The sequence below is a fragment of the Alligator sinensis genome, unplaced genomic scaffold (assembly GCF_000455745.1).
Source record: "Alligator sinensis unplaced genomic scaffold, ASM45574v1 scaffold1467_1, whole genome shotgun sequence".
In the NCBI taxonomy this organism is placed as follows: domain Eukaryota; kingdom Metazoa; phylum Chordata; order Crocodylia; family Alligatoridae; genus Alligator; species Alligator sinensis.
In genome coordinates, this window is record NW_005843220.1 from 147,360 (window position 1) to 172,030 (window position 24,671).

Sequence of the window (24,671 nt, forward strand, 5' to 3'; positions counted from 1 at the left end):
AATGGGAAGAGATGAAGACATGAGACAAGCAGGAGACTTTCTTTTACTTTCTGTCACTGTGTTGCTCTACTCTTTGGCCTCTTCCCAAAGATGGCACATGCTCTTCCTCCCCAGTATTTTGTCCAGTGACTCATTTAGTACAATTAGCTCTTCTGGTTGAGGTATGGAAGGAATGAAGGGAAGGAAGGAACTGTGAGTTAGGCACTCTGGCAGCAAAAACTTATTGCCAGTGATAGAAATAATAGGAATGTAAAAGGTTCAAAGTACTTTCCTCCTTCCCCCCAAATTGAATGTGCAGTGGGAGGAAGAGCAAAGCCGAAAGCACTCGTGTTATGCCGTTTCCCTTTATTTGGACGGGGAAGGAGATAGATCGTCTTACAACAGAGTCAAGGCACACACCAATATACAGAGATTCAAAGGATCTAGAGCAGGGCTGTCAAACTCACTTCGTGCTTTGGGCTAGATCCAGATAGGGAATCCTTTGGTGGGCTGGATCCAGCCTGGGGCACAAGGAAGCAGCAGGGGTAGTCTTTGATATTCTTTTTCTGATCAAACAAGTGAAGTAGAAGCTACTGCACACCCTGAATAAAGCCATCTTTGAAATTCCTCAGGGAGTGTGGAAAACAGGGCCTCCCTGCAATTCTTGCCTTCTTCGAACTTCAAACTCCACTTCAAAGAGTAAGAGGAGAAGCACGCAGCACTAGTCATACTAATTTGGATAAGCTAGACAGGTTCCTGCTTGTATTGACTTCTAGCATTCATTATACAGTTGCATTAGCTTCTTCCTAGGCACTGATCCCAACTGAATAATCAGTGAGATATCTCTTCTGCTTTAATAGTTTCCTGTTCTTTTAACAATGTCTGTAGCTCACCAATAATGCGTCAGGTATTGACTTGGCATTAGTGTTTTGTCATTTCAACATCCGGTTATTTCACCACTTAGCTACCCATCCTCATCATGGATGGAAAAATGATTTGGTTAAATGCATCAAGGGTGTTGCACAGCATATCCTGTCTGCTCCACGTATCTTCAGGGATCTTTCAATGTAACCTGCCATAGTTGAATACAAAACACATTATCGAGTAGATAGACTGCTCTAAGTTCTCTTAGAAAATGCTGCACTAGCAAAAGGTGATGAATTATTAGTTTGTAAAACTACTATCATGTCCTAAGCAGAGAGAATGCAGATAAATCCTTCTGCAAAGCCCATTGAAGTAAATGAGAAGATGTCAGTGGCCACCAATAGGTTTTACAGCAGTATTAAAATCAGGAGATTTCATTGTTGGAGGGTTCCCTCAGTATGGTTCCTCTGATCAGTATGAAAAGAGGTTATTTTCCAGTGTTTCTTTTTTCCTTCTGGGTAAGCCTGTGTGAGTAGTAAGATAGGAAGTATTGGAATATAAAGCCCAGCCTCCTCAAAGAAGTCATGCTGGAACTTACACGTTTACTAAGTTCATTTTTTTTGTTTTGCATAGAAGCTACACCTCAATTCACTTTCTAGCCTTTTAGTTTTTGTCAAAAGCAGCTTAAATCACCAGTTGCTCTGCATCAGCCGATACAGGCTTCTCCATCCAAAATCAGTCTTCTAGATTTAATCCCAGTAATAGCACCTGTGAAAAACAACCACCTACCCAGGTTAACCTTTGTCCCCAATAGACCTTCTTGGATTTACAGTTTTGAGCACTGGAGGTCAAGGGTAAAGTCTTTTGCCCAATTTTGATTTTCCCCTTCTAACCTCCTTCAACCTCTGTTAAAAAAATTAACATACTTCACTCATGTTTCCTGGGAAGGTTCACATTTCTGTCCAGTGTACCATAAAGACCTTGTGCAAAGAAGTTTCACTTCAGTTTCAGCAACCTTGCATTAAACCTAGTATTTGCAGAAATGCAAGAAGAGGCAACAGACAGCAAGTGATTGATAGAGGGACACTGTGCCTGAATGCTACGATCACAACTAGAAATTCCCCTGCCGTCTTGCTTTCTAGTTCCCACTAGAGCACACTAAATGAAGCTCCATATTTTTTTGCTCCCTTTTGTTTTGGCTATTTTCTCCCTTTTGCTGGTGTCACCCTCCCAGGTAGCACACCAGCATCTCTTGTATGTTGGCAGCAACAGCCATCTTATCCAAGGACGGACAAGGAGGACTGGCAGTTTTTCTACAGGAGTCTTATGGGGTGTCGTATGCTACAGTTTTTCTCCAGGAGCGTGGGGGGCAGAGAGGGAGTCTGCTCCAACAGTAACCCTTGTGCTGTGTAACTTTTTCTTAAAGGCCATCAGCTCGAGTTCTCACAAAGAGAAACAGCAAATATTGAAAGAGGAATGTGAAGGACATTACAAAAGGGATAAAGCGAAAGAGAGAACTGTTCAGACAAGTTTCTCAGGGAAAGGTGATGTAATCTGTACTGTGGGAAATGCAAGTAGTTGACATGCCTCTTGAGAGCTCGAGTTGTTACCACAAGGCTCTGTCAGAAACAGCACAAAGCAAGGAATACAGCCTATTAGACCTTTGTCAGCTAGGAATGTGGTAGCCCCAAACTTAAGTTTTCAAAAGATTATTGTTAAGGCTTATATTTATTAGCAACTTGGTGAAAGGCTTTAATATCAGTGGACACAAAAGACCCATGCTTTTATCATCTTTTTAGATGGACACTATCATTGTCTGTAATTCAGTATTTTTTTTCCAGAAGAATTTAGGACTGGATCTCCATCATGCCAGGTGCTGTACAAAAAGAGATCCCCACGTACAGCACTGGCAAGGGGTTAATAAACATTTAAGTTTTATTTTGAAGATAGGCCCATAGTACAGGACTCCTCACATGTTTCTTTTTATAGAAAGAGATCTAGGCTGCAGCCAAGATGCTTTATTTATTTATTAATTGTTCCAACTCTTGTTTTGTGCATCCCATTGAAAGTAAAATGCTACACACAAAGATTGATAGATACTAGCAACTGCTAGCAAAATGAGTTCATTTTTAGGTAGGATAATTCATGAATAATGAACGAGCTGGCAAACGAACGAGTAGCAACATATGGGTCATTGTAGATTATTTCACATCGTAGGATTCTTGCTGCGTTTGCAATACCTGAGAATGCCTCTTTTTTCTATTTAGAGGTAAGTCTGAACTAACTAGGCAGTTATCCTTTCTTCATAGCTCAAGCAAACAGACAATGGGAGTGGTTTCAGTAAAAATGATATAAAGATTGTTCAGACTGAAACTGCAGTAAATGGGAAAAAAATAATCATTTTTGCAAGTGAACTTCAAAAAATTGGAAAAATAGGATTCCTTTCTCCCCATCTGGTACTTGCTTAATGTTCCAACATCATTAGCCCCGCCGCAAACACTACATTTGCTAACTTGTACCCCTGCTCCAAAGTAGCTTTAAATGAACATATGTATTCCATAGATCCAAGAGCATTATTTGTTGGAGTGATATTGGATAGGAGTGCTTTTCTAGAATCCCTAACGACTATCTCCTTCTTTGTTCTCCCTGCACTCAACCCTTTTCACCCTCATGGCCCTATGTTGCCATATTTGTTTTATTTGATCTACTTTGATCAAGAGACTCTTTAATCTGTCGGTATCACTTTTAAATAGACAAGCTAAAGCAGGGGTGGGCAAAATATGGCTCATGGGCTGGATTCGGCCTGCCAAGAGATTTTGTTTAGTCTGCGGAGTGTCCCTTGGTCCTGCCTGGCCTGGGTGCAGGGGGCAGCCTGGACCCTCACGCATGCAGCCAGTCCTGCTGCCCCCCCCTGGTACACAGCGTGTTGGGGCAGCACGGCAGCTGGACCCACACAAGTGGGTGGATGGGATGGGGCCACAGGGAGGTGGGGAGCAGTGTACAGGAGCAGGATGGAGGGGCGAGGCCAGGATTGCAGGGTGGTGACAGTGTGGGGCCAGGGCCCAGGGCAGAGCTGCGATCCACTGTCTGCTCATCCCTGCAGCAGGTGCCAGTTCTGTGGGGAGTGGATCATGGCTCAGCCCCAGGCCCCAGCTCCGCACTGTCACTGCCCCAACATCCCAGACCTGGCCCCACCCGCCTGCCTCGCTCCCAGACACCACTCCCTGCCTACCCATAGCCCCATCCTATCTGCCTGGCCACGCGCCCTGCCCACATGGGTCCTGGCCAGTCTCCATGGGGACCCCAGGATCACAGGGCAGTGACACTGAGGCCAGGCCCTGGGGCAGAGCCACGATCTGCTTCCCACATGCCCTTCCCTGCAGAACTGGCAACATCAGAGGACCATGTGAGCAGCGGTGTACTAATTATAGCGCTGCCCCGGAGCCTGGCCCCATGCTGTCACTGCCCTACAATCCCACCCTGTGATCCTGACCCTGCCCATCCTGCTCCCCAATGCCACTTCCTGCCCACCTGTGGCCCCATCCCAGCCAAGCACGAAGCAGAGCCACTTAGGGAGTTTTTGTGACCTGTTGGGGGAGGTAGTGCTGACCCAACCTGTGACAGCTCAGCAAAACTCCCTAAAGTAGCTCTTGGACCCAAATAATTGCCCACCCCTGGGCTAAAGACTACTGAGACATGTTGCTGAGCTAACCTATTGCCAACCAGCTTAGAGGCTCCCTTGTTTCTAAACACTGTACATACTAAAGCACAGTCCCTCCCCACAGAGCTTTAGTTTCAAAATTAAGCATTAGGATTTGTCTCCAGAACTGGTCACGCCAGGCCAGGTCCCAGAAAGCTACTTTGTACTACAGGAACAATCTGACCAGCAACCCATTTTGACCAGCCCAATAAGAATCACTCAGACAGTGTCATGCAGCTCTTGTACAAGATCGCACATGCCATACCCTGCCCCTGCTGCTGATATAGCTGAGGGAAGGGTACTTAGCTATAGAAGAGGGGATCTGGTTGGGATGCCTCTGGTGCCAAGCTGACAGCTGTACTTCCAACTCCCTGTGCTGGTTGCAGGTCTTTTGCAAGTCTGAGCAGGGCAGTGCAATGGATAGCTTTAAATCCCTCTCTCACATGGCCTGGCTTGCACTCTGTACCCTTTGGCCATGTCAAAAGGAGTGGGCTCACTTTCTCTTATACTCATCCTCAGGCCATGTGGGGACTGGGTGAGTAGGAAAGTCTGGGATGAATGCTTCTAGACCAACTACATCCATAAAAGAAGGTTTTACTTTTTCATTGCTTCCCTGGAGGGGAGGAAGGAATTTTACTAATTAAAATAAGCATTTTCTTTGCCTATCTACACTAAAGACTTGCAGAAAACCCACTTATGTCTCCCCTCGCACTTTGCTAAGTCTGAAACAAAAGAAAGCTATCCTCCTGTATTGATGGGAGAAAACCAGGATAGCCTTTGAATATTTGCATTGGTGACTTAACCAGCTGCTTGTGTTGCTCAGGTTTAAGGCCAGTTGTTGATAGTGCTTTGGTTCTTCACTGTACTGATGAAAGCCCTAGAAGTCAGCCACCATTCATGCACACCTCTTTCTATCCTTCCAACCCACACTTCCTTCTCGTTGCCACTTGAAAAGGTCCAACCAAAACCAGACAATTTTAAATCTCCATTGTCGTCTAAATGACCTCTGGCGTCTGAGAATATTCGGTATATTTCCTACAAATCCTGAAGCCCTCTGTATGCTGCTGTCCTGTGCATTTGTTTTTCTGAACCAAGATACTCGTTTGGCTTTGCATCCAAGAAAAGGAGACACCTTTAAATCTAATCTTGTGACTGAGAAAATGAAGACGGCAAGCAAGGGAACTGCAGCCTGTAGAGGACCTGAACCACTCGGTTCTTAGAATTAAAATCAGCAGTCATCCGGAGGAGAGTGAACAGGATATCAAAAACTATACAAAATTTATGTTGGACATAGTGGAATTTATATTTGACTAGTTTGCTTTCTACCAGATTATTAACACTTAGTCACACTGCATTTGTAACTACTGGTTATTAAAGAAAAGTAGGTCTTTCTTATCATGACCATGGGACTAGTTAAAACATTCCTATCAGTTTTAATGACCAAGTTGTTAGTTTCAACAATAACCAGCTCGCACGCCACCATCCCATAAAGCCTATACTGAATCAAGCTTAATGAGCTGATCTGGGGATAGATTTTTCTCTGCCCCCTTCTCAAAATAAGGGAGTTTGTTGTATGTTGTAAAAAGGTGATTGGTTGCGGTCTTCTCACTTCCCTCAACAATGCTGCATGTTATAGGGGATAGAATAACTCCCCCTCTGGACTTTGGCCCCCAGACATTGTGGGGCCAATGCGCTCTTTCACTAAGGACCATTGTGGTAGAAAGGAGCCTTAAAAACCAAACAGATATCCCCCGAGTAAAAAAATCTCATGCTTAAATGAGCTGCCCTGTCACAGCAGCCCCAGCTGGCTCAGCTCCAAATGCCTGGTCGGGGGGAATGGCTCAGGGGAGAGGTGTGGCTGGCATGCATGGCACTCAAGCTGCTCAGCAAATTAGTGCCCAGTGGCTAGATAGGAAGAAAAGGTTATTTGGGTAAATGTGATATCCTATTAGACCAACTCAAAATGGACCAGAGGATAGGGGCAGAGGCAAGGTGTAGAAAGTTTTTGCTCCTCGTCTCCCTCAGCTCTGTGTTCTGCACAGGTGTTGACTCTGGCTTTGTGCATCCCTGTGCAGTGTTAGCTCTCTGTGTAAGCACCACTACCCTGTCTTGTATCATCTTTCACTCTGTGCAATGTCCCATGAAAAGTAGTGGTTGAGTAAGGAATGGCAGAGTGGGAGTAAACAGGGCAGAATACAGCCCTTAGTTACCTTGATTGTAAAATACAATACAAGTTACTTATGGGTCTAAGCCGGGGCGGGCAATTATTTTGGGCAGAGGGCCGCTTACTGAGTTTTGGCAAGCCATCAAGGGCCGCATGACAGGCAGCCAGGGGCAGATAAATATTAATTTTCTAAATTTTTTAGGGGCCTCACGGGCTGGATAGAATGGCCAGGCCATTTTGCCCACCCCTGGTCTAAGCAAGGAAGCTAGCAGGAGCAGTGTCCCACCCACTTTGTTTAAAATACTTAGCAGTTAACTACCAGAGTTAATTACCAGTGGCCTATTTTTGCCTATGCTTTACTGCTAATAAATCGAAGAACTACCAATGTCCTCATCCTATTCTCATTTATGCCAGTCTAAAATCAAAACCAACTCCACTGAGGTCAAAGTTGCACCAAAATAAAAATGGCTTGAAGGGAGTATCGGGACCATATTCCTTGTTAGTACAAGTGGTCCCATTCAGTTATTAGGCAGATGCTTGACAGGTTATGGGATCAAGCCTTTTGTTGTAACACAAGAACCAAAGCAATAGCAATCTCTGCCCTACATTCAATAATGCAGCTCTTGACCTAACTTTTTCATCTGGATTGACTTTAACTGTGCAGCACTAAGTCTCTTTTTTCCTGCTATGCAATCTAGTTTCTGTTCCCCAAATGGGAATTTTTTTTTGCTCCTTTTTTTGTAAACAGAGACCACATGGGGATGCATGTTTTGGCTCCTGACAAAAAACCTCAAAGAGCATGGGTTAGGGAAAACACACAAGCTTCTTATTTGGAAACAAAGTGTTTGTTTTTTTTTTAAGTTTATCGGCACTTTTTCCCTCCCTATCACTTTTTGCATACTGGGAAACAGCCTTTAAAGGGCAAGGGCACAAGTAATGCCAAATCAGTCATGTAAAAAAAAAAAAAAAATTATTATTTGGTAAAGTCAACTTTCATAATGCAAATGGCTTGTCATGCCCTCACAAAATGAATTAGTCACCATACACACCCTTCAACGCCCTTCACCACCTCAAGAGACTTAACTGTGGTGTACACCGAACTGTGTGTAACAGGAGGGGTTTGCCTTCTGTGGGAAGAAAATAGTCCTATTCTTGCACATAGTGCTAATCAGTTCCCCCACAGTTTCTGATTATAGAAATCATAAATGCTTCCAGCTAGGCGTAGGTGTAAAACTAACCTGACCAGTTCATATTTAGGGAATGAGCAATGTATTTGACCCAGCTGTGCCCCTCTCTCCCCAATTGTAAGGCATCTTTACCCAGGATGTTGAAAGATTTCAGCCACGTTTTCACAGCCCAAAGGGATGACCTTGTGACAGCACATCCACAGAAGCAGTGCATATTCAAATGGATTTAATATATTAGATTGGGGAGAACAGGGGCAGCTAACCAGTGGCTGCCAGGTTCATTCTGGCATTTAGAGCTCTTAGTTTGTGCTCTCCACAAAGACTGGGACACCACGCTTCTTATACGTCCGTGCTGGACAGGACGGCAACAGAGCCAAAGGGACACGACTACCTTTAGACAGCATGCTGATGGGAACGTTTTGGAGAGGGAACAGAGAGGAGGCCAATTTAACTTGAGAACTTAATGCAAATGAAACAGATTTCATGCATTCATGCTTTGTTTTCAGTTTGCCTCTAGTTCTCATTGGTCTCAGCCTGGATTGGCCATGAAATAACCAGTTTAGAAATACCACCCAACAACCAGCATCACTGGTAGAACAGAGGGCACAGGGGAGAGCTGCAAACTGAGGAGCACGTAACATTTGTGGGCCAAGTGATCAAAGGAGAGCACGGTGCTCAATTCAATATATTCTTGTCCCAGGTTAGCAGAGTTGAGGGGAGAGGATTTCTAGGGTTACAACCCCGTTTTCACACAGTTGTAGTTCTTCCATGTAGTGTGAGAAGGGGAGCATGGCAGGGGAGCCAAGCCCTATTATAACGTGCTGCAAGCTGCAGCACCCAGTTCTGGGTGTGGACTGGGAATCCCAAGTTCCTGGCCAACAGTCTAGTCACAGTACAGACGAGTGACACAGCCTTCGAGAGGAAGGAGATTCTTGTTGTCTGCTGATTTTGGCACCCGACAGAAAACAGATGGAAAAAAAACCCCATCAAATCCCATCACACCTTATTGCTGGTGCAGGGGGGGCCTGATCCTGGGCTGCAATGGCAAGAAGCAAGCTCCAGCAGCTGGGAGCCCCCTCAGCTGAAGGGGCCACCACAGCTGGGAGCTTCCAGCTTGGGGGTGCACATGGGTCCTCAGGGGGTCACACATGGGAGTCAGCTGGCAGGACTCCCAGAACAGGGCCCCCAGCCACACATGATAGGAAGTGACAGGCATTAAAGGAATTAATGGCATGATAGGAACCAGCTACCAAGTTATTACACATTTTTGTGGAATAACTTTGTACCTTATTCTCCTTCTTATCACACCATTAATTGATTGAACATGTGGTGGGTGAATACTTAAGGCATGATTAACCGATTAATCATGCTTTAAGTATAATATGTAAATAGGGCCTTAGGAAGTAATCACCTCCTAATTGTGCTTAGTATCGGTGTGGGACAGGACAGGTGAAATGCAAGGTTTCATAAACAACGAGGGAGAAGTTCTCTGGGAGATTAAGCTCCAGTCTAGCAAATATACAGCCTTTTCTCCTAGCACTCTGATCTGGTGCATTTGTGTAGGTCTGATAATCACAACAGAACCATCATTGGAGTTTGTAACAGGAAATATCAAGGTGAGGTCTGAGAGGCTAGAACATTTTGCTGGCTTGCCAAGACATTTTTCATATAGTATAATTGATTAACTAACTATTAAATGCTGCCAAGAGCTTTCCTTTACCAATTGTGCACACCTTTGGGAAGTAAAAAGAGTGCCTTTGACATCTTGTTTCTTGGTGCCTCCAAATAATGAGGGTGCTTGCAGGCAGAGATCTCAAGTGCCGTTGCATACAAAGCAGCTTCTAACAGGCCTTGTTTTTAAACTAAACGGTGGAAACTTTATTGGGGTTAATGTATCATTTCCACCCTAAGCAGATGCTTAGGTAATATGCAAATAATGTTCACAGGATTGATAATTTCCTGTTGGAGCAGCAAAGAAAAAAATTAGCTTATTGATTTAAACCAGAGAATACAATTATTTCCTGACACAATGCTTCGAGTTATTGATTTCCCCCCACCCCCCTCTGGCACTAACCGAACTGTTTTGGATCCGAGATGCACACCCATCAGCTTCTTGATAAAGTACTGCAAACAGAATGAATCCTACTGCAATAGGTTTGGAGATTACAAGAGTTGTAGGAAAACATGTTTGTTCAGAACAGGGGGGAGGGTAATACCTTCCCAACAATTTTGAAGCTATATTTTTTTCCTTTATTTGTGCGTGTGATTTGAAGCCTCCGGAATTGGGGTTTGCACTAATAATAAACTGGAAAGGACTGAAGTGAACACCTGCCATGAGAAGCTGAAGATGAAAAAAAATAAAATAAGATGCTCCCACTTTTGAGAAACTGGGGAGAATTTATCATGAACTGTAAATTAAAACCAAAAAGCTTTTATGCATTTTAAATCACCATGTGGCCTGCGCTGTTGTCCAAGCATTTGGCAATACTGTTGTAGTGAGAGTTGTACACAGCTAATGCCTGGCCTTGGAACATGTCATTCTGAAGATGGCACGTATGGCATTAATAATAAATGTAGAACAATATTTGCTGTCAAGTTGGGTACAAGGCAGTAGCACACTAAAGGGGGTCTGACAGCATCATAAACCATTAGAGCAGAACCCGAGAGTGTTTTATATGCTTCAGCTGAACTCAAAAGATGAATTGATGCCCTCACTCTGACTTAAAGGCATCTGTCTGCTTTAGAGACTATGGGGTTTTTTTTGTTTGCTTTTTTGAAGAAACAGGGAAGCAGTGGCTTTCCAGTCTTCCTTCAGCCATTCGCAGAAACTCAGAAGGTAAGGAGCACGGAACAAAATTTTGCTCCAATAAAAATGGATGCAGCTACTGAAATCAGTTGAAAGTGGGTCACATTCAGACACAAGAGTTAAAATAAGGAACATCACTAGTTTCCTTCTAGCAATGGGGGCTAGAAGATTGAGCACTGGACTGGCATGCTACTCCCAGTTTGGAGATCTAGTGATGAAAAGCTCTGTGTAAAGGCTAGACGTTTGGTAAGAACATACACTAGAAGGAAGTATACAACTTTGTTTTTCGTCCTCTGATATTAACTTTCTAAACTGATTTATAAGAAGGTGCCCCCATTTCCCCCACCACTACTTTCATGCCTATCGACTGAGGAAGACAGCGAAGGAAGCTAGTCACTGACTATTAACAGCGTGTTAACAGATTCTTTAGTTCTCCAGTAAGTTCAAGTTCCAGCTACCACAACTGTTCTTCTATTCTGGTAACACACCTTGTGTGCCAGACTTTATTTTAAGGCCTCTGTTCCTTCCCTTCTCCCTACTGTTGGTTCTCATACGTTATGCTTTTCTGCTAGAACATGCAAGCACATTCCTTTACGTGTTTAAAAATAACATGTCCAACTCATGCTTAGTGATTTTTTTCATCCTAGGAACTTAAGGCATGTTTCCTACATTAAACCCTACAAAAAACTCCCCCAAACAAACCTATTTTCACACAAGTGGACTAGACACAAAGTTTATAGCTTTTGGGTGGAGTGAATATTAGAGAGTAAAGCACTAAACACAGGAATCTGCTCTTCCCTGCTCTGACGCTGCCTCCAAATTGCAAAAGGCACAAATTTAACTACTTAATTGATCAGATGCTTCCTTCTATGTAAATGTAGCAAGCATTCCCCATCTAGTTTGAGGTGTTTGCAAAGATATTTTATAGTAGTGATGCCATCATGATATCACATATTCTAGATCCCTAGCAACTTGGAGATGGGTAGTATGCAAATGAACAAGCGAGACAATGAAGGAAATAAACATATGGAAATATTTATTTCCCCGTGGTCGAGGACAGAGACTTTCCTGTATACTCTTCAATTTAGGATGTTTGTGGCCATGGATCTTTTCCAGTACAATTAAAGGAATGGCTCTTGGCTCATCTAAAATGTTCCCATTTTCTTTTGGAAGAATATGGCACACTACTCTGGACTACCTGCTGTTGCGGTGCAGCAGTAGAATCCTTGCCTGCTATGCAGAAGCCCTGGGCTTGATTCCTGGATGTTCATATAAACCACAGCCATTGAGGTACAGAGGCCTGGTTTCGCCTTTGAATCCTGTTTCAGTAGTCTAAAGACAGGATGGAAGGTCTGGGCAGCTTCCACTCCTTCATACTCCTGCCTAGACATACACATTGAAGGTCCCAGTGACTTCTCACACATACACCATGATCCAGAAGGATTGACAGTTGCTGCCTATTACTCCTATAGTCCAGACTGTGAATAACTGTATTAGTCAAACGCCATTACTTTAAGTCTGGAAATGGATGAACAAGCATTTAGGGTTTTTATACATGTGCTCTGGGAGTGGAGGAGGGCGCTTTAATTAGAGTAGCTCTGAAAGCTCTGGGAGCTGCTCTAATTAAAGCTCAAAAGCGTCTCGTGTAAGTGTCCCCACACTAAAAAATGGCAGTGGGGGCACTTCAACTAAAGCTTGTTGAACAAGCTTTAGTTAAAAGCACCCCTGCCACCATTTTTCAGCATGGGGACACCAAGACTCTGGAGGCTGCTGCAGTGTGGTTATTACTACACTGCAGCAGACTCTATTAATCGAGTCTACTCCAGTGCGCTGTAATTACAGTGTGTTGGAGCAGCCTCACTGCTCGTGTATAAGCACCCTGAAAGCCCAAGAGATGAAGGCTTGAAGATTTTATAGCTGAAGATTTATTATTGTCCGTATATGCTATGCTCTATGCTTTCAGAAAAGTTGAGTTCCTTTAAGATCTCAAGTTGAGCACTCGCAAGTGACTGGGGATTAAGGAAAGCAGTGATTGACAATTGACATATTGTTAGCTGGTGGAAGTTTCATGCTTTGGAGCAGGACTCTTGAACTTTAGATTTCAGGGCAGATTTGTGGCTGAGACTTTCCTCCCATAGGCCTGATTTGCCTTTGCTGGATGCAGGTGTCTTTTCTGTGGTAGTAAGCTTCAGTTCAGAAGAAGAAGGATTCTATAGTGGTCAGTCCACTGGCCCAGACTCAGGAGAATTAATTCCTTGTTCTGCAATAGAGTATGTGTGTGGACACTTTAGTCTTTCTGTTTTTGATCTGTGAAATGGGGATCATACACATAGGGGTACTGAGGACATTAAAGGGTACAAGGTGCTTTTTCAACAGCCCCAAGAGCCTTAGACGTACCTAAAATTTAAGTGAATGAAAGGAGGTCATGTTGGAGAAGATGCATTGCTTTTGTCTTTTCCTTCGCATGTTCTAGAGAGGGAATCGCCCATTCAAGTCAGCCGTGCCCCTCAAAAATGTCTTGAGATGAGGGGAATTTCAGGAGAAAAGTTTCCAGGCCTGGCCAACTTGCTAAAATACCCGTTTTTTCCTTGCGTAAGCAATGGATTGAGTTATAGTCAAATCATAAAGTTAGAGCTGACAGTAGTTAGTGCATATGTGAAATATAGGTGGCAGTTTCCTTTGTACATCTCTTGATCCTCTGGCTCTCCACCCCTGGTCTGAAAAGTCTGGTCTACAGTGTTACAAATTTGAGTCAATCATTGGAAATCCACGTTATTCAGGAATTAAGTGCTGGCCCGTAAAGCGTGTGGTGTTCTGCACAAAGTAGTTCATTTCTGGTTCATATCCACCACTCCCCCTTTGTTCTTGTCATGCTATTGTTGCTATAGACTTTGTTTTTTAATTTGTGGAATATCCAGGCATTTTCCATAGGAGTTATTTGGACCAGCTTTGTTAGGGAGTAAAGGCCAACTTTTGCAGACAATGCCAGTGGCTGTGGCTTTTTAGAACTAACCAACCGTTCTGAGAACCACTAACTTGTGTGCATCTAACTTGGCACATCTAAAAAGGGTTTGGTTTCTTTAGAGGCTAAGTGGTCAGTACTTTGAAAATCTGATCACTGAATCATGTCCAAAGCTGGGCACCTGGGACTAGCCAGTCTGCAAGAATTATGGTATTTTTTTGTGCAACACACAAAATGAGAATCAGGAATTTGATGTAGCTGTATAAGTCAGTAAGCATACCCTGGCAAAAAGTTTCACCCTCCAGTTGTGAGCCCTCCACACCCCAGCTATATTTGAAGACATTGACAGCTAGACTCAAAGCCTGTTGCACAAGAGCGTATCGTATCCTTTACCTCCCCTGGAAGAAGTGGATTCAGTGATGTGGGTGTACAAGGGAACAAAGAACAAATGATTGGATGATATACTGAGTTTGTTCTGGATGTAGAGCCAGATATTAAACAGATTTTTTTCCCCCTGTGACGCCATCTCTTCGCCATTCATCTCGCTTAGACCCCAATCCATGAAGAGCATGCTTAGATTTTAGGCGTACAAGCAGTTCTTTTGAGGTCCCTGGAACTACTCACAGACTTAAGTCTTACCACAATTGGGGTCTTAGACTGTAAATTCTTCCAGGCAGTGACTTTTTATTATGTATATGTACAGTGCATTGACTTTGTCATATCATCCGATTTACTTCTGGTTTGTTTGGGTCCATCCCCCATCCTCTTTTTCACATGGTAAAAATTTTGTAGGGAGACGGAAGAAAAAACAAACTATCCTTTACAAAGAGAGACCCTTACCCAAAGAGGGTTATATTTGCAGAATTAAAAGATTACAAATTAAAAGCATTGAGATTTGGTGACTTCTCGGTGTCTGTAGCATATCACTATTTTGGACATAGATGAATGCTCTGTGACCTAAATCGGAGAGCTAAATAACCATCATTGCCTCCAAGGCACTGTAGTTTCTTTGATCTCTCACTTAGAAAGAGTTTACATATTCTTCAAGGCTCACTCACTTTGCAGGTTCAGTGACCCTATTCTAAGAAACCACTAACAAATAAGATGCGCACACATCTCATTATGAAAATGTCCCGTGCTTGACAGCCCACTTCCCTCCAGCTCGGGTTAGGCGGAATGTTTTTTCCTTTATTTACAGTGCAAGATGTTAAGAGAGCAGCAAATGTATTGCTTCTGCAAAGTTTAATGTGGCAATTTGAGAGCCGTGTTTTGACATAGACTCTGCAGAGGCAATTTGTGGCAGGAATCATTTAGTGGTTCTGCAAGAGAGACATCTGGCAAGCTGGTGTCTGCCCAGTTTTTATGCTTAACCAGGAGTTAAAGGAGTGATTCTTTTATGCCCTTGTTTATATTACACTGGCAGAGAAAGCAAGAAGTCTGTCCCTTGGATCGTTCAGGTAAACCACTAAAATCATGTCAAAACACAGATATCAGTGACATTTGTAGGTCAGTTGTACCTTGGCCTTTGTCCTGAAATTTTACTCTTCAAATGCTGGATAATTCACCTCTAAACTCAAGGAGTTGTGATCATATCTTCCTCCCCCCCACCTTCCTCAGTATCCAATTACAGAAGCATACAATTAGGAACGTTAATGACAGATTACTAGGTATTAAGCTTATAATGCCGTTCTTACAGCAGCAAAAATGGGTCACATTGTAGCTGTAATTATCCTGCTTCTCATGTAACACACCCTATTTTCAAACCCCATGCTTTAAAACGTGCGCATGGAATTTCAGTGCGTCCAGTTAGTAGATGCACCTATTTATCTTTAAAGAACATACCAGATGTGTCCTCTGATTTACTCTGCACTTAAGCCTTTCATTCTAGGCTCCAAAAAACCTTTTTCAAGTTTGATTATTATGATACTTGGGAGAAAAACAGGGAGAATAAAAGATGTGGTCTCTCAGCTTCAGTTAAAAAAAAAAAAAAAAAAAAAGTGGGATGTGGGCAGCGGGGAGGGGGACTAGCAGGAAGAAATTTAAGGAGAGAGAAGCAAGGAAGCATCTCAGTGAATAGAAGTGGATAGAGGTGCCTCTGCAAGAAGAGTCTGAGAAGTGGAAGGAAGCCAGTGAAAGTGTGGTGCAGTAGTCTGGGGAGGGATTCAGGTAAATTCTTGGGGTGAAAGGAAGACAGATGTGAATACAGGAAGCTCAGCAGAAAAACAGCACAGGAGGGAAACAGATCAAACAAAACAGCATAAAATGGGAGAGAGTACATGCATGCAGGAAGGGTAGACAGCAGATGATGGGCTGGGGGAATTAGAAGACTGAATGGGAAGAGTAGGGGAGATAAAAATAGAAGGAAAAATAACAAGTTTTTAGCTTATTTAGCGATTGACTTATGCTCCTGTGTTATTGTCTGCCGTGCATGTTCCAAATTTGATAGGAGAGAGCTGGGTGGTTATTCAGAGTCTTTAACTCTGTTGAATTCTCTAGCTTTCAAAGTTAATAAGCCAGAGATAAAAGACAGAAAAGTAACCCTCACTGTAAGGTGTATGCAAACTTCCAGCTAACCCAAGTCCAGTAGCCTCCCTTTCATAGGAAGGGCTGTCCCTTTAGAGCATTTTCGGTTGTGCTAGTTAAACCCTTTCGGAAGAAAAGTTCAGAACAGTTCTTTGTGAGGGCATTTTTAAATCAACTTGGGATATCCATCTCCCTAAATATCAGGAGTCTGCTTTAAAAAAAGGGGTTAGGGAGTAGGAAATGAGGAAGAAACAAAAATAAAAGGACTCCATGTTTCTTTTGGTGTTGGGTGTCTGCAAAACTTCAATAATTCCCAGGATTTACTTTCCACCCTTTGTCCCATGGTCTTCTCATGGAAAAATTGGCCAACTGTGGCCTCGGCTACACCACAGGCTCGGAAATTGGCTCCGAGGTCAGAACCAGAGAGTAGTAGTCGATAGAAGAGAATCATTATGGCGCTCCATGGCCAGTGGCATCCCCCAAGGCTCTGTCCTTGGACCAGTTCTCTTCAACATCTTTATCAACGATGCGGACATTGGTGTCAGAAGCGTACCGGCCAAGTTCGCCAACACTAAGCTTTGGGGCATAGCGTCCACCAGCCTGAGGATAGGCTAGTGATCCAGGCTGACTTGGATAAGCTTAGTAAGTGGGCGGATATAAACCTGATGACGTTCAATACCGAAAAATGCAAGGTACTCCACCTCGTGTGGGGGGGAGCCCCACAGCATGCTTATACGCTCGGCAGTGCTACACTCGCTAGCACCACGGCTAAAAGAGACTTGGGGGTCATGATTGACCACAAGATGAACATGAGCCACCAATGTGATACCGCAGCTGGGTAAAGCAAACAAAACTCTGGCTTGCATCCATAGATGCTTCTTAAGTAAATCTCAGGATGTCATCTTCCTGCTGTACTCCACCTTGGTGAGGCCGCAGCTGGAGTATTGCATCCAGTTCTGGGGTCCACAATTCAAGAAGGATGTTGAGAAACTTGGGAGAGTCCACAGGAGAGCCACACACATGATCAGAGGGCAAGAGAATAGGTCTTATGATGAGAGGCTGAGAGCTATGGGACGCTTCAACCTGGAAAAGCACAGGCTCAGTGGTGACCTGGTGGCTGCCTATAAGTACGTAAGGGGTGTGCATCAGGATCTGGGGGAATGTCTGGTCACCAGAGCACCCTAAGTGATAACAAAGGACCAACGGTCAAACTCCTCTGTGACCGTTTTAGGCTGGACATAAGGAAAAACGTCTTTATTGTACATGCCCCCAAGGCCTGGAATAGACTCCCTCCGGAAGTGGTGCAGGCACCTACTCTGGACTCATTCAAGAAACATTTGGATGCTTATCTTGCTGGGATCCTTTGACTCTAGCTGACTTCCTGGCCCTGGGGCAGGGGGCTGGACTTGATGTTCAAGGTCCCTTCCAGCCCTAATGTCTATGAAATAACCTGATTTTCTAAAAGCAGGCAAACATTTGCACAAAGTAGGCATCTCGTCTACAGCAACATTTGAAGTATGCATTCCCATGAACACCTCACAGAAAATAGCATGCTAAAACCATCAAAGCAAGCCTATTGCATCAACCAACACTCCTTACCTCCACACTTTGGGGATAGTATCAGAGTTGTGGATAGTGTTCAACAGACCATCTCTAAAAAGCTGTCTTGGCACATCACTGGGAGAAGAACAGACTCAAACTGATCTATCCTGCCATCTCCCTGATCTTGTGTGTGATCAAGCTGTGCAAGTTGTTTTCATGAAAGCTGAATCTGCATTTAGCCAGTCTGAATTAAACCTTAACCTACAAAGGGATTTTCAGGACTTTTCAAGATGATAGTTTCAGCCTTGGAAGCCTGAATTAGCTACTCAAGTATATGTTGGGCAACCAGTGCCTGAGTTTCAGACACTGACACCTCAAATCTCAGCACTCGTGCAATATGCTTGGTCCAAGTGCCACTCTTGTATTTCAAAAAGTTGCTGTTCAAGTGTAGAAGCCTCTGATTGAGTTTGAGACAGATCAAGACATTTGGTAGTGTATTCCACAAAAAATAGGGTTGGACAGTCTTCAGGAGGTCACCTAGTCCAGCTCCCTGATCAAGGTAGGAACATTCCCATCTAAACCGTTCCAGCCAAGCGTTTGCCTAACCTGTTCTTTAATAACTTCCAAGAGGAAAGATTCCACTCTCTCTCTCTAGGTAATCTGTTCCTCACACTTAATCAGTTCTTCCTAAATTGTAACAAGAGTAATTTTAGGTTGGATATTAAGACATTTACTCTTTGTCTGGTCTTCTGTGGCTACAGAGAACAGTGTATCAACATTGTCTTTATAACTACCCTACAGCTATTTGAAGATGGATTCCCCCCACCCCATCTTCTCTTCTCCAGGCTAATCCCAGTTCTTCCAATTTATCCTCATAAACCATGTTTCCTTGACCTCAAATTATTTTGTTGCTCTCTGCCAGACTAGTTTTTCTACACCTTCTTAAGGGTGGTGACCCAAACATATAGTACTCTAGGTGAGGCTTTACCACTTATGAATAAAGGGGAAGAATCACTGCCCTTGGTTTGCAGGCAATGCTCTTGTTAATACAACCCAGTATGCATTTTATTTGAGGAGAGGGGAAAGAGGAGAATTGGGTGCAGCAGGAAGTGGTCAGTGTAGAGACCTGAGAAATTAAATCAGCAGTGGTCACCTACAGTTTTAAGATGTAGCTAGATTAGGTTCTCATCGACTATTCAGCAAGATAAATAGAACCAGTGGAAGCTATGTAACAGTAGTACCTAGGGTTGCCTATAGACTTGCTCTTTCACTTTCTAATTAAAATGCTCTAGCAGCGCCTAAGTATCATATGCATTAATCCTGGCTGCATTTCAAAATGGCCATGGGGGCATTTTAATTGAAACACAAACGAGCTTTAGTTAAAGCACCCCCACAGCCATTTTGAAACATGGTGGGGCTCAATGCATGCGACAGTGAGCTGTTTTAATTAAAGTGTTTCTCTGGGAACCGCCCTAATTAAAATGCCCCCTCCCTTACCTCCAAGCACATGTGTAGGCAGCCTAGGAGCCTTCATCCTGCATCAGAATCCTATTGTATATACATGACAGAAGGATCATCTCTGCCCCACTTTACAATCTACATTTCTTTTTTCTGTTCAGGGACTGCAGCCCAAGACATTTTGGACAAATAAAATGCGTGCATATCCTATTGTTAGTGTGTTTCACAGCCACTCTCCATCATGCTCCTGTGAATGAATAGCCAGCCAGCAACAGAATAAACAGATAATGGCCCAAATAATTTGAGAGGTGCAAAAACCAGAACCTGCAAGCTGAGCCTCCTCAAATTTCAGAGAATCCCTTATGTCAGATGCACTTTAAAAATATATTTAATATGAAATCAGCTGCTGCAGGGAGAATTCTAGTGCTCAGTGCTACCTAACTCAGGCCAAACCCAACTCTACTTCAACCTCAAGCCTGAATGCCATCTCTTTGGGGCAGAACTTTATATTGTTAGAAAGGCAAATAAGGCCCCCTCTACATGTTACCTGCATTATACAATTTAACTGGTTAATTGTGAAAGTTATTTAAAACAGGCTGCATGTGCAAACTAACTATCATGCCATAGAAAGGTCCATCCAGCTATAAAAGTTAGAGCTGGAAAATGTGTAATCACTTCATAGCTGGTTTTATCTAGCTTTAATTTGCACACAGTTATGCCCTAAGTGAGCACAGATCCTTGTGTTAGCTGTAGCTTGAAGAGTCAGCTATTTCAGTGGGATGCTTCAGCTGTTTGGTTCACAGGTGGCCTTCATGAGAAAGAAAAGGAAGCCTAACCCTCTGCAAATACAGCAAACACTATGGAAATTTTGCAGAATATAGACAAAGTAGGCTGGGGTTTGCTCCACAAATTGCCAATAAAGAGGCCCTCTCCAAAAACCCCATTTCACGCACATGCAGTGGTTCACGTGATGGTAAACCAATTTCTAAAAGTTACTCTGTCAGGGGTCACTAAATGGGGTTCCGACATGATCCAAGGAGATTTTCAATTCTTCAGAGGTTCATTAAGACTAGCATTCTTGACAAGATTGAATTTCTCTGTTGCCTGCCTTGCTGAGTTACTCCTATGACAATAAGCAAGGAGTATGTGGGAGGACATCCCAGAGGTTGTGATGGCTGGGGGTTTAGGAAACCTGCTCCACCACAGGCTTCCTGTGTGATGCAAGCCAAGTACTTTAGAAATCAGAATTTTAAGAGATTTTGGTGGGTGTTGTCTTTAAAAAGTCTGGCTCATCATCCCTGTGCAAGTCAGTTCTCCCACCTAGTAAATCAGGATAGTAGTGTTTTTGTCCATCAAGGAGTGTTGGGAGGATAACTACACAAAGGTTGTGAGACACTCAGCTATCAAGGTGACCTGGGCCACATGAGTATCTCAGATACAGCCTGGGTGAGGAGGCTGCTGTACCGATTAGGTTCATAGATCACTTGCTGCCAGAATGCATTTGTTCTGAAAGATATATTAGCAGTAAGCCTTCTTGCATCCTCTAGTCTCACAAGAGGGAAATATTCATGTTTCTGTGCACAGAGTGATCTGGTAGACAGGTGCAACTGGTTAATGAACATTACAGCAGGTGTATGAAATAAATGGTCTTTAGCATAAATCCATGTTGTTAGGCACCATGGTCACACTGATGAAGAGATGCTTTGGTGAAAGTAGATCTTGCTTTGACTGCAACTCCAGCTATGTTAAGTTTAAATAAGATGGATGTGGATGATCTTTCATGCTTGCTGCTGCTAAATGTCAGTGTCTGTCTACTTTTTCCTCTCAGCAAACTGTCACTGGTGCCCCCTCAGTACAGGCATTTGTATACCATTACCTTGAATTTCACCACAAGGAGCAAATTATGTGACAGTTCTAGGTTGCTGTTTGGAAAAGGACGTAGATGCCCGAAGTCACTGCATGTTACACTCAATCAGGTTCATAGATTTTAGATCTTTTCTTTCTGTAAAATGGTGGTGGTAGTAGTGGTATCAGATGTTTATAGCTTTTCTTGTAGGTCTGGTCAAGCCAGCATTGTAATGGTCTGATAGGATCAACTGGCGCCGCACTTCAAGAGGGATGTGGATAACCTGGAGAGGGTTTAGAGAAGGGCCACTCGTATGGTTAAGGGCCTACAGACCAAGCCCTACAAGGAGAGACTAGAGAAGCTGGATCTATTCAGCCTCCGCAAGAGAAGGTTGAGAGGCGACCTTGTGGCTGCCTATAAGTTCATCACGGGGGCACAGAAGGGAATTGGTGAGTATTTATTCACCAAGGCGCCCGCAGGGGTTACAAGAAATAATGGCCACAAGCTAGCAGAGAGCAGATTTAGATTGGACATTAGGAAGAACTTCTTCACAGTTCAAGTGGCCAAGGTCTGGAACAGGCTCCCAAGGAAGGTGGTGCTCTCCCCTACCCTGGGGGTCTTCAAGAGGAGGTTAGATGAGTATCTAGCTGGGGTCATCTAGACCCAGCACTCTTTCCTGCTTATCCAGGGGGTCGGACTCGATGATCTATTGAGGTCCCTTCCGACCCCAACATCTATGAATCTATGAACTGCACGGTACCCCAAGCAGGTTGCAACTAAGGAAGCCTGTTGCACAAACATCCCCCTCTCTCCTCCAGGTGTTTCTTACACTCTGGAACGTGACTATTTGTGAGAAGTAGCATTTCCTTTAAGAGGAAGACATGGTCCTTGCAGCATCTCTACAGGAATGATTTTATCACCTCCTTTCTGAGGCACTTGAGTAATGTGAAGGGGGAGATTAGTTGCACGGTAGTGCTGTGAACAAGACCAGTTAGAGAAGAACAGGAAAAAAAACCCTGTGTTAATGACCACAGAGATGGGAGAGCATGAGGATATGGAAGCCACCATGACCCTATTGATTTTGCTCTCTGGAGCAGGAGCCTGATGGGAAAAGGTGGGAGAGAAAAGTTGGGAGAAAATGAGTTGCTCAGATTGCTGTCATGATCTGGTGCAGGGATGGCCAACCTCTGGTTGTGGCACATGGCAGAGTGGCAGATAAGGCAGGAAGCAGAGCAGCAAGATCAGAAAGGGAGCACAGGGCAGGGAGCAGAAAGCAGAGCAGTAGATCAGGCAGGGGAGGGGGATCATTGTAGCACACCTGCTAAAATGGTGGTTCCCCACTGGTCTAATGGTCCAGGAACTATTTGCAGGTCTGAAACAGGAACTGTGCATGGTTTAAGTCTCTTGACTTTCCTACCTCAATTACCTTATCTGCAGAAGGGGGATAAGAATATTTGCCTCTCACAAGACTGTTTTAAGGGTTAGTTTTATGTGAAGACTTTAAAAACGCAAACAGTGTAAAAGGGTTATGTATTATTCTGATTTCAGGGCAACTCTTCCTTGAGAAGATTTTAAAAATAATCAAGAGATCTGGTTGGCACAAACTACTTAAAAAAGGTATGGTACAGTGTAATTTACAGTTAAACCCTACATTAGGAAGTAGGTGAAAGCTATTTCTGGGTTAAAATGTCTCATTTCCTTTAGACTAGAACATGCAACATAGTAGGGAGAGAAATGCAGGCAATCAGTCTGTTGCAGGCAGGGTGGGGAACATGCCAGACAATGCTTATGTCACACTGGCTCAGACCATGATAGGAAGAGGTTTTTGCATTTGTTACCCCACCCTTAAATTGTGGTTCTTCAGGTAAAGCAAGGCCTGACTACTGCATACACGAGAGATGACGGAGACCATTTTCATAACAGGAAGTAAGTGGCTTTGCCTAGATCATATTTCAGTAATTGGCTTAGCAGTGCACTTCAGCAAATAGGTTTAGCTTATAGACCATTTTTATCATTTCAGCAAGACAAGGGTTTTATTTTGGGATGGAGGCTTTTAAGGCTGGTAATGTAGCCTGCTAAAGCATCCAGGTGGCAATGCCCATGCTGCCTCCAAACATTTACTCTCTCGCTCACCAGTAGGCCTGGGTTTTTACCATTGGAAACAGGGCTCGGATTATTCCCCTCATTTACCCATTACCCCATTTTTTTGTGAACGCTTAAGCATCTAGATAGGTTTCTTTAAGCCCCGTCTTGCTATAATGTGGATCCGAGCAGTGCGGTACCTTCTTTATACTTGTTAAGAATCTCGACACGGGAGGAAAATTAAACCACGTGGGCAAAAGAATTCGGTCTACTAATATTTCTCTGCCAGCAAATATTGCAAATAAAATGTGCAAAAAGAGGAAACAAATAGGATTGCAAAAATCTTCCCTTTTACCCATCACTTAAAACACACAGCAGCATTATCTTTACTGGTAGGGCTGTAGCTTAGCTCCGCAGCTGAAGACTTTTGGCCAAGTTCACCCCTGCCATAAGTGCATGTATTTTAGTGGAGTTACACAAGAGAAATCTAGCCCTCTGAGTCTGAATACTCGCACTGTTGCCGGGGATGTATGGGAGGCTATGAGAACAATATGCTGCGTTTCTGGCTGTTGGCCACACCAAGGAGGTCATTTTCTTCTCGGCAATTAGTGAAGTGGTGGCATCACTAAAGGAAGAGAATAAACATATTCTACCCTGCTTAGGTGCTCAGTTCTCATCATGGATTTCCTCTGGCTGCCCTGTGGGGCCCCAGAGAGAGAGCTTGATTGCTACACGCAGTGTTTTTGTTCAAAACTATTTTGCTATATTGAAAGCACTTTGGCAGAATGTGCAGGGGGTGGGGAAGGAAATACACGTGCGCACCCCCCCCCACCTTTTAGGTTTCCTTTGATGCAACAAATATCTTTTCCTTCCTTCCCCCAGGAAGAAAAAATGCCAGTCGTTTTAAGAAAACTGAAGCAAGTAGCTCTTTATCTGGGAATTTTTGTTGGTAGTTCATGTGCTGTTATGTATCATCTTATGCAAAGTAAGTCCTGCTGCTGCTAACAACCTTATTTCTGCCCTCACAATATATAGCATCCCTTTGCAGAGGGTGTGCAGGGGAATATTAGCATTTCAGATTCTGATAAGCAAGAATTTTTGGGGGGGGGGGGGGGGGGGGGGGGGAAGGAAGGGAAGGGAAGTTGAACTTAAAAGGTTTTATTTATCAAGCCAGCCTATACAGCATCCTGCAGCTTGAGACTCAGCTTTATTTAAAGCACAAAATAATGGTACTTTCCAAAGCGCTGTCGCAGTAGTCTCAAAAGAGAAAACTTCAGCATATGCATTGTACAGAAAGCAGGCTTTTGTGGTCAGTGGAAATTCTGGTATTTGGGAGGGTTTTTTGTCATTTTTTTGGAGCAGATACAAACTTTCATTCCTCACAGACATCTTGGGAGAGAAGCCCTTATGTGAAGGACACGTGGACACTTCAGAAGTCTGGTCTCTTTGTAATCATCCAGTTAGTGGTCCCTGAAGATGACTATGATTTTCTGAGTTGCTGACCATTATGAATATCTACTGCAGGCAGCCATTGGTATTTGAGAATGCATAGCATTCA

General features: G+C 43.7%; 1 protein-coding gene across 12 annotated transcripts in view; it reads left to right on the plus strand.

Annotated features, from left to right (window-relative positions):
- LOC102370122 (cytochrome c oxidase assembly factor 1 homolog) overlaps window positions 1–24,671 on the plus strand; it is a 58,624-nt gene that overhangs the window by 23,780 nt on the left and 10,173 nt on the right. For 5 of the 12 annotated variants that reach the window (XM_025194473.1, XM_006037989.3, XM_025194475.1 and 2 more), the window contains 2 exons: window positions 22,580–22,648; window positions 23,996–24,098. In XM_025194473.1, the coding sequence (XP_025050258.1) occupies window positions 24,005–24,098 (94 nt within the window). In that variant the 5' untranslated portion in view covers window positions 22,580–22,648; window positions 23,996–24,004. Of the gene's footprint in view, window positions 1–21,013; window positions 21,162–22,579; window positions 22,649–22,895; window positions 22,958–23,995; window positions 24,099–24,671 lie in introns of all 12 variants that reach the window. The other 7 variants (XM_006037990.3, XM_014526949.2, XM_025194478.1 and 4 more) reach the window with 4 other exon arrangements.